The following is a 10,595-nucleotide window of genomic DNA, read 5'->3' on the forward strand; positions in this document are numbered from 1 at the left end:
GTCTTCTTAGGATTTCTACTATTTTCTTGAATAAATTTAAAAACAGATTAAATGATTTCTGGAGACGTGTTACAGGTGCTGTTCAGCATATTCAGACATTAGTGAGCAATGTATTCTTATTTTCTAGATCAGAGGTTAAAATTATTTGCAGCACCTTAAAAACAAAAGTGAAGTCTGAAATAAACTTGCAGGATTTTTCACAAAATGTCTGGCAGTCCATCTGACAAATTGGTTAGGGCAGCCACAGGGCTTACAAGTGCAGGGCAAATTATTTTCCCTTTAAGTCATTTCAGTAACTTTTTGTATTAGCATGTAGTACACCTATTTTTAGATATAGAACAGGCCATTTCCCAAATCACCAGTTCTTGAAGTGTGAAATGAAGCTACCATCCAGGAAAATATAGTTTGATTTGATATGTTTCACTCAGTGTGATTCATAAGAATATTCCAAACCTCTCAACTTCCCGAAATCCTTCAGTAACATGAGTGACATTTTAAAGAATTTAGCACAATCTATGTTTCAGATATGATCAATTGTAGCACAGCAGATTATTAAGAGCTTTCTGAAGTTGTAATATGAAGGCTGCCAAGTATACTTCTTCAGATCAAGGAAAAAAGTGCAAAACCAACCTATTTTGTCTAAATATTATTATGAAGTTATAAATGTGACTGAGAAACAATTTGTGTGTGTGTGTGTGTGTAGACAAATGTAGATGACCCATCAACGGTATCCCTAAATTTTGTGTTATGTGTATATTTGACAGGTTGCTGTACCACACTAAGGTGCATAATTATCATAAAAGTGATTGGTCAGAAATCTCTCTATTCCTCTTTCTTTACTTGTTCCTCCATTTATCAAATTTTATGGGTTAGAGGAGAAGTGTTTATAGACCTCTCCATTGAAATATTTTCAATTTATCTCTTAGAAGTAAGGTTTCTTTTTAACCTGTTTATTGAGATAAAATTCAATATATACTTTACACACTTGAAGTATACAGTTCAGTAATTTTTTAGCCATTGCACAGAATTGTGCAACCTTCACTGAAATCAAATTTGGAAAACTTTCCTCACCTCCAAAATTCACTCCTTAACTGTCTCAAACTCCCATGTCTTCCAGCCTTGGGCAAACACCGATCTACTTTCTGTCTCTATAGATTTGCCTATTTTGGACAATTTATATAAATGGAGTCATACAGTATGTGGTCTTTTGTGTCTGGCTTCTTTCCCTCAGTATAATGTTTTCAAGGTTCCTCTACTCTATAGCATGTATCAGTACTTCATTCCTTTTTATGACTAAATAATATTCCATTGTGTGAATACAGTACCTTTTATTTGTTCATCAGCTGACAGACATTTGGACAAGTTGTGTTTCTTAATAGGAAGAAACTGTTAAAAAAAATTAAAACTTCTATATTTCTTTAGCATAGAGAAAACATCTTCTGTCCTTCATCACAGGTAGAGGTGTCACACCCAGCTATGAAGACCAGTATTCTGCTTATGTTACTTTGGGGATTGTCCTGTGCTCTTCCAGTCCCGGTAAGTATCAGGGTAGGGATATATGAAAATAAACCTTTTATACCTAAAATTCCACAATGTTCATTGGCTATAAGCAAGGTGGCTGTATATCTTCCAGTCAGATGAAAATAGTAGTTTCTTAGGAAGCTGTTTTCTTTAAAAGATTATCTGAGTTAGTCCTTATTCTGTTCAGTCATATAGCTATGACTCTCATTTTTCTTCATCATCAGTGGTTCTCAAAGTGCTGTCCCCCAACCAACAGCATCAGCATCAACTAGGATTTTGTTAGAAAGGAAAATTCTTGGATCCTACCTCAGACCTACTGAGCCAGACTCTCTAAGGATGGGGCAATCTGTGGTTTAAAAGGCCTCCAGCTGATTCTGATTCATACAAAATTTGACTATTACCTCCTACATATGCAAAGTGTTAATAGCTACTGCCTTGGAAAAGTTTCTGTGGGTTAACCATGTGCACTAAATTTTCTAGGTAGCCAGGTATCAAAATACTGAATCTGAGAGCTCTGAAGAATGGAAGGTGAGTAGAAATAAGGTTTTTAAAAATATTATTAATTTAATATATTATTAAATATATTAGCTCCACCACAGATGTTGAAACTGTTAATGATTTAAGGAACACCTTAATAACCTAAGGTATAGGCAGTAAGAGCTATAATTTCTAGTTCATGTGAAAACATTTAGTTCATATAATGTTTCAACTTAAACTTAGTAATGTAATTCAGTGAGGAGATACTTTTTTCCTTTAGCTTTATTTTCATAATGGATGTCCACAGTAGTGGAAGGGAATGGATGACAGTGAACCAAACTGCTCTTAAAGGATTAGGACTAGAAATCTGTTTTACCAGGAGATGTCTGGCAGGCAGGAGGTCAAGTCTTAGAAAGTGAGAAGAGACTAACGATGAGAGAATACTAGAGTCTCTGGAGTAATAGCTTATGTTGACTGAGTGTTAACTCTGAATAACCTAACAGTTACTAATTCTCAAGAACTCAAGAACCATTGCTAGGCTCTTCTATGTGCTTTACAAGAGAACACTGAGACACAGAGAGTAGCCTAGTTTGTCTCGGTTACATGGTTATTAAGTGTTAGAGCCAGACTTTAAACCTAGGTCACTCTGGCTCCAGAATCCACATTCTCTATTAGGGTACTGTATCCCTTTCAGGAAGGGGCCAAGTCTAGGAGGGCAACAGGTTCTCAAGACTGAAACTACAAGTAAGGCTTGAAATCTTATGCTAAGTCAGAGTATTCTGCTCATGGCCTTGTTACCTGCTGGCTTTTGCATATAATGCAGCTTGGGCACATTATTAGTGGTTGCCACATAATGTCAGAGGCTTGGGATGGGGATTCTGCCCCTGCCTGAGAATGGAATTGGCATTGCAGGATTTCTCATATGAACTTTCATCAGAGATGTCCTTTGGCTGGTTAATTGAAATGCAGCCACTATAGATCTTCTCTCTCATTCAACCAAAGACTCTAAGAGTACCATAAACGTGTTAGGTTCTCAAGTTTAGCTTTGGCATTAGAAAAATACCAATGTCTTGCTCCCTTCTATCCTTTAATTCTAAATGATAACCGACAGTTATTTCTGAGAATCTAGCATTGTGCCTGCCTGTGGGGTCACAGGGCAAAGACTCCAAGTGATTATAGCTCCTTCCTCTGGGGAGATACCCCTGCTTAGCACACTGAAAGGATTGCTGAAGACATGCTGATAGCAGCTCCTCCCTGCTTTTCTCTGCACCTCAAGTCTTCACACTCATGGCTCAGCAGCTTTGCACCACAAGGGATTTTGCGATCCTGGTGTGCTTAAGGGGAAGGGGGAGTGGAGATGCAGAGAAGGCACAAGAGGTGCCTCAGGCAATCTTAGAGTTCTTGTAAGATCAAAAAAAGTGAAATACATCAGAACTATGTCTAATTAAGTTTCGGACTTAGTTTTTTGTGTATGTGTGATCTTATGTAATTCAAGAAAGGTTTAATGGCTTTCTCAATTCAGTTTTATCTATCACTGAACTTTATAAAGTGATATTCTCAAAATGGATTATTTCTTTAGTTTATATCATATTGAACAGTTCTCAAGATGCTTCCAATTTCTTCCTCATAACAACTCTGTGGAGTGTGCACAGTGGTTGCTAATATTCTTAATTTATGAATAAGAAATTGACATTGAAAAGGTGAATTGAATTGCCCAGACTCACACAGAGTGACTAAATATCACAGTTTACCCAAGACTTAGGGGCTTCCTGGAACATGTGAATTTCAGCACTAAAGCCAAGACAGTTGGTTTTCAGGGCTATAACCAAAAACCAAGAAGCTAATTGAGACTTAAATCTAGGTTCTAAGCTCCAGTGCTGGTTTTTTTTTCCCTCCCTATGTTAGATTTCATCTAGGTTGTACAAACAACCACCTTCAAATAAAGTATATTTTTCTCTAAGTGAAGTATCAGAAACACAAAAATCTTCTAGGTCTTTTAGCTCACAAGAACTTTCCAGGCCATCAGGCCATCTCACATTCTCTTTTTAGCCATTTCACCATAAAATGTCATTATTACTCATGTAAATGTAAACTATATATCAAGAAATGAAAAAAATCAACTAAAATTATTTTATTTTATTTATTTATTTTTAAAGATTTTATTTATTTATTTGACAGACAGAGATCTCAAGTAGGCAGAGAGGCAGGCAGAGAGAGAGGGGAAAGCAGGCTCCCCGTGGAGCAGAGAGCCCGATGCGGGGCTCGATCCCAGGACCCTGGGACCATGACCTGAGCTGAAGGCAGTGGCTTAACCCACTGAGCCAACCAGGCGCCCCTCAACTAATATTATTTTAAATATCTGCGAGACATGATCCATCTGTAAAGGAGTAACTTGTTTTCCTTCCTGTTTTTACAGGGACAGTTGGCTCAGACACCAATACCACCTTTGGTAACTATCTCATTCATTTTTTTTTCCATAAACATCTCATATAGTCAATTTACTTTAATACTCTTCTTATCACCTTAAGCCATTTGGACAGCAGTAAATCCAAACTGCAAGCAATTTATATGTATCATATGTTTTTTTCCTTGGAAATTATAAAAGGAAAATAAACAACTTTTTCTTTTCCTTTTAGGAAAGCAGTGAGTCATCAGAAGAAAGTAAAGTTAGCTCAGAGGAACAGGTAATTAAACAGACCTTTCCTAACTTTTCAGGCTACTTAGGAATTGAAGGAAATGATGTTAGATTAAATTACCTGCAACCATTCTAAATGTAATATTTTCTAACCATTGGTTATGCTAGCTAAATCATCCCATAAAGTAAGAAGAGAAAAATGAGTGGGAGAATTCACATGTGGACATGATGTTCATTCCGTATTTATCACTGGGGCCAGATTGTAGACACTGTGGCCCCAGATGTTCTCTAATTAAAAAGAACACACACACACACACACACACACAAATGGTCCTAAACTATGTTAGACAAGTAATAGCTCATTTATCACTTTAAAGTGTTGCTTTTACAATTGGAGCAGTTCAGATCAGCCAGAGAAAGCTTTCTGGCTAACATCAAGTACCTGCTGGGCCTAGACATCTCCTCCATGTCAAGGATCTTATTGGAGGAGAGAACAGGAAAGCCCTGAAGAAACTTTACTGAAACAGCTTCTTTGGTAATGATTTGTCTTCAAAACAGTCTCAGTGGTGACCCCGGTAATGAGAAAAGCTGACTTAGCTTGTAATTATAACCCTTTAAGAAAAAACTGATTTTTTTTCTCTTATGTGTGCACTCTTTTTTTTTTTTTTTTCCTTCTTCATTTTCTTAAGACTAAATGTCATTACTTTCTTGGTTGTCCTACCATTTGACCAAACTCAAACCTGTGGGGTTCCAGAGATTCCAGGAACCAGGTTTCTCCCTGAGGCTTTGATCCATGTTGCATTTTATACTCAACCAGTTAGAAGATTAATTATTAGTTTTTTTTACCACTATTACTAAAGGTAGTCTGAGGAACATTCTAGAAATTTATAAGCACATAATTGGGGATGTTTTCTGGAGATGTTATGATTTATTGCCTCAATATTCTCTGAACTCTCAAATAAGAGTAATAGTATTTGTTTGAGAAGGGTGCAGTATGTACCTATTGAGGTATGGGGAGCTAAAAAGATGCTTAGTCCAGCATACCAGTGTGAACTCTAACAATGGGAAGAGATGTCATCATTCTGTACTCCCAACTGCAAAATCAGACATTGATCAGTAGGGACAAGTGGAAAAATAAAAACAAAGTCAGCAAGAATGCTCTGCTATGGGATATGGTAAAGAGAGCAGATTTTTCCAAAGCATAATGAATAAAGACCCCCTATCCTTCTTTATCTGTATAGAGCTTCCAATTGTTTGACTTATGGGATAATCTCTCTGAGCTCACACTTAGAACTAAGACTCCCTGGTGGTCCCACTAGTTGCACTCTTTTAGCTAAGCCTTCTACAGGCAACCCTCTGCCTGTGTGAATGAAGTATAAATATAGTATGGGTGAGATGTATATCTTACCATAACATTTTACTTTCATTTTAGCTAAAAGTTTCATTCTACTGCCCTAGTACATTCTCCCCTCTGCCCCCCTGCCACCCACCCAGAGTTGGTTAGAAAAAAAAAATTGGGTCATTTTAAAATCACCCAATATTTTTGAAAAGTGTTTTAAGCCACAAAATTTGATGAGTGTTTCAAACATCTCTTTAATGTGCCAAGAATGAAAAATTCTCTGAGAGTTTCTTCTAGGAATCAGACTTAACAATATGATTTGAGTTTCATGAATGTGATTTCTACAGAGCTTTTTAAGAAAGTTTTTGTAGCTCTGAGTGAATTGTGCCTATATAAAATGGAATGACTTGAGTTTCAACTCCTCTTCTTTCCTTTTTAATCTTTAGTAGACATATTATTGAGAAGTAAAACTGACCATGGTTTAGGAGGGACAAAAGAAGAAAGTAGGAAGAGCCTAGGTAACAACCTCTATATCAGCTCCTGGAGTACTGACCATGTTTGTTAACCCCAAACTCCAGGAAAATGAAGACTCCAGTGACAGCGGTGAATCAGAGGAGGGCTTTGATGATCATCAATATACACATAGACCAGCTGGTGGCCTTTCTAGGAATGGAGGAAAAGAAGGAGCTGATGATGATGAAGATGACAGTGGTGATGACACTTTTGGTGATGATGACAATGGCCCAGGACCTGAAGAGAGACAAGGAGGAAACTCCAGACTCAAAAGTAATGAGGACTCAGCTGACACCACACAATCTAGGGAAGACAGTGCCCTGCAAGGGGAAGACAGTGGCCAAGATACAACCAGTGAGAGCAGGGACCTTGACAATGAGGATGAGGTGAACAGCAGGTCTGAGAGAGGTGACTCTGCTCGAGAGAGTGAGAGTGAGGAGCACTGGGTGGGAAGTGACAGTGAAGGGGATAGTAGCCATGGGGATGGCTCCGAGTTTGGTGATGAAGAAATGCAGAATGATGATCCAGACGTTATCAGGAGTGATAGAAGTAACTCCAGAATGAACAGTGCTAGTGTCAAATCAGAAGAATCAAAAGGAAACAGTGATGAGCAAGCAAGCACTCAGGATTCAGGTGATAGCCAATCAGTAGAATATTCCAGGAGGAAAATTTTCAGGAAGTCCCGCATTTCTGAGGAAGATGATGTAGGTGAGTTTGATGATAGCAACACAATGGAAGAAATCCAGAGTGACTCAACAGAAAACACCAACTCTAAAGAAGCTGGTCTCAGCCAATACAGGGAAAACAGCGAGAGTGACTCTCTAGAAGAGAGTGAGGAAAATCAGTCCCAAGAAGACAGTCAAGATGTACAAGACCGCAGTAGTGAGTCTAGTCAAGAGGGTGATCTGCCATCTCAGGAAAACAGTAGTGAATCTCAGGAAGAGGTAGTGAGTGAGTCCAGGGGTGACAACCCAGATAATACCACCAGTCACTCAGAAGATCAGGAAGATAGTGATTCCAGTGAAGAGAACAGCTTGAATAAACCCTCCAGTTCAGAAAGTGAATCCACAGAGGAGCAAGCTGACAGTGAATCCAATGAAAGCCTCAAAGACTCAGAGGAAAGCCCAGAGTCCACTGAGGAGGAGAATAGTTCTAGCCAGGAGAGCCAGTCTCACAGTGCCTCAGCAGAGAGCCAGAGCGAAGAAAGCCAGTCTGAGCAAAACAGCCAGTCTGAGGAAGATGATGCCAGTGATTCTCAGGACAGCAGCAAATCAAAAGAAGACAGCAACTCTACTGAGAGCAAATCAAGCAGTGAGGAAGATGGCCAGTCAAAAAACACTGAGATAGAAAGCAGAAAATTAACAGTTGATACTTATCACAACAAACCCATTGGGGATCAAGATGACAATGACTGCCAAGACGGCTACTAGCATCAACTTTCCAAGAAGTGGCTCTCACCTACAGGGGTCTTGGGAGTTGGAGAATAGGGAAATCATTATAACTATAATTTATTGATTTTTTAAATCAGAAGGACAACCAGAGGCCATTTCTTTCTGAAAGGAAATGCTGTAGGGTGTCACCTAAATGTTCTAGGGTGTCACCAACTTATAGGGGTTTAAATACTCTCAGATGACACCAGAACACACTCAATGAGACTGGAAGCAAGGAAAGATGTACATTATAGCTTCATAACTGAAATAGTTACTAACTCATTAACATAACAGTTACTGAGGTTCTATTATGTACCAGGCACTGTGCTAGGTGCTGGGATATAAAGAAGCTTAAGGCTTGTTTCTTGCTCCTGAGGAGCTTATAGAGGGATAAATAAACTTAAAAAAGCTAAACAGGGATACATATGGGGGAAACAAGAATTATTACAATGCAGTGTGGTAAGTGCTGTAAGAGGTATGAACAAAATATATGGAAGCACAGAAGATGGGACCAATTTTGCCTTGGAAAATCAGGGAGGTCATCACAGCAGAAAAGACTAGTGCTGGAGCACTGCATAAGATTTCTTTGTTGAAGACAAGAGAATTCTATTCATTCTTGGGATAAACAATAGTGAATCCTATATGATTAAATATTTAGTTTTTGAAAGCCCTTTCAAATTACGGCACAGTGAGGTATTCTGGATAAAGGAAACATTGTTTTCAACTAATTTACCCTTTTTGATGCTTTTTGTGGAATTCCCATGAACACTGCCTCACCCACCACTGGTGATACGATATGGAAGACTGGGTGGGGGAGAGTAGTAGAAAGAAATCCCTCTTTAAATAGATAACTTTTAGCTCTATTTTTTTTCTGAAATCAGTTTATGTGCAATGCTAGAAAAATTATTCTGAGTCCTTTACATATATTGCACATAATGAAATTGTGTATATAGAATTCAACTGATTTTTGCCAAATATCCTTTGAAATGTTACCTCAACATAAAATATATTTTATAATAAAGAAAATAATATCTAGAAGTAGTATGTGTTTATTTTTATAGTAATATTATTAGGGAATATCTGTATTAAATAACTCTTCCTTTAAAGCATTAAAGAATAGTTTCCTTTCTTCCATTAAAATAAAAGATTTTCTTAAATTATTTCATGAAAATTTTATAATTTAGGTAGCATTTTGAAAAAATTACTTTATACATCGTGATATTTTACCAAATATACCTGTTATATATAAGGAAAAAAGAAAATGAAGCAAGCTCTCAACATTGCTTAAGGCAATCTCAAAAGTTCATGGTGGTTGAGTTTAACATTAGTTCCTCCTGGTCTCTTAGACTGTCATTTGTATAAACTCTGGAATCTACAGGGAAACATATTCTTCACATTTTTAAATTCTTTGTAAGAAACTATTGTACCTTGGCACTTTTACTTTGTGTTTTTAGCCACAATTCCACTAGAATACATCAGAATTCCCCTACAAATTTATTAAGAGAATCAGGAAGACTTTCATTCATTCATTCATTCATTCATTTAATTTTTTTTGAGAGAGTGTGCGTGTGTGTGTGTGTGTGTGTGTGTGTGTGAGATGGGGAAGGAGTAGAGGGAGAGAGAGAATCCCAAGCATGCTCCATGCCCAGTGCAGACCCCAGTGTAGAGCTCTGTATCACAAACCTGAGATCATGACCTGAACTGAAATCAAGAGTCAGACACTTAACCAACTGAGCCACCCAGGTGCCCCAATGAAGACTTTCTAACCTTCAGTCTGATCCTTCCCATCCTTCCCATAATTCCATTCCATCACTATGTCAGAGCTGTTGTCACTTGGAGAATAAATGTATATTCTCTAATCCTACTCCTTGAGATTTTAATTTAGTAGGTCTAAAGTGAAACCCAGAATTCTCTATTTTTAGAAGGATCCCAGGAGATTCTGATGTAGCCCATCCATATACTTACATTTGCCTTGTTTCAATGGATTAATTACTGACTTTATTAACCTATAAGTTCCTGCCAACCCACAGCTTCTTATAAGGAGAACTGTCCCATGTTTGGACCTCCTGGGTGCCTGAGGCATAGTAGATCAGGTTCTAACCATTCAACTGCCCGGCCTCACCACGGGCGATTTTTCTGATGAGAACCTGAACCCAGGGGACTTGCCTATAGACTGGTCAGCAGCCTCAGATGAGACATGTTGCAAAGGCTCTGCCTGAACATAAATGACAGTAGCTTGAGGTCTAATATGAATTTCCCTCTGTGGATATTTGAATATTTATGAAGACAGATGTCAACAAGTAATCAAAACAAAAACAGAGAGCCAGAAATAGCCAGTAGAGAGAGTTCGTTAATAGTGAAGCACAAAACTGAAAACTATTGAGCTCTCAATGTGAAGAGGCAAAATCATAATTCTCTTGCTCTCATGCTTGGATCTTGACTCTCCTATTGTCCTCTAGGCCTTCTTGGGTTCCTATAATGTTCCTTCCTTTTAAGTGCCACTTGTACCCTTACAATACATTCTCCTTTCTTGAGACAAACTGAGTCAGTCTTTGTGACTTGAGAACAAAATGCCTAATCAACTCAGACTCATAACCTTAGGCATTAAGTTTAGCAGCGCTCCCAGGTCATATAATCCTTTTACCAAGTTAACTAACAGGACTTTTTGAAGGAAGAATAA

General features: G+C 38.0%; 1 protein-coding gene across 2 annotated transcripts; it reads left to right on the top strand.

Annotated features, from left to right (window-relative positions):
* Window positions 1-1,476: 1,476 nt before the first annotated feature.
* Window positions 1,477-7,915, top strand: DMP1 (dentin matrix acidic phosphoprotein 1; the record flags this gene model as incomplete). 2 transcript variants are annotated; one of them, XM_080797441.1, is made up of 5 exons in its annotated part: window positions 1,477-1,530; window positions 2,002-2,049; window positions 4,415-4,447; window positions 4,635-4,682; window positions 6,551-7,915. In XM_080797441.1, the coding sequence occupies 5 exons, from the start codon at window positions 1,477-1,479 to the stop codon at window positions 7,913-7,915; spliced, it is 1,548 nt and encodes a 515-aa protein (XP_080653567.1). The 2 variants fall into 2 exon arrangements, with proteins under 2 accessions (XP_080653567.1, XP_080653568.1); XM_080797442.1 differs by lacking the exon at window positions 4,635-4,682.
* Between the last annotated feature and the right edge of the window lie 2,680 nt (window positions 7,916-10,595).

This window comes from Martes martes (genome assembly GCF_963455335.1).
Source record: "Martes martes genome assembly, chromosome: 2".
Classification (NCBI taxonomy): Eukaryota; Metazoa; Chordata; class Mammalia; order Carnivora; family Mustelidae; genus Martes; species Martes martes.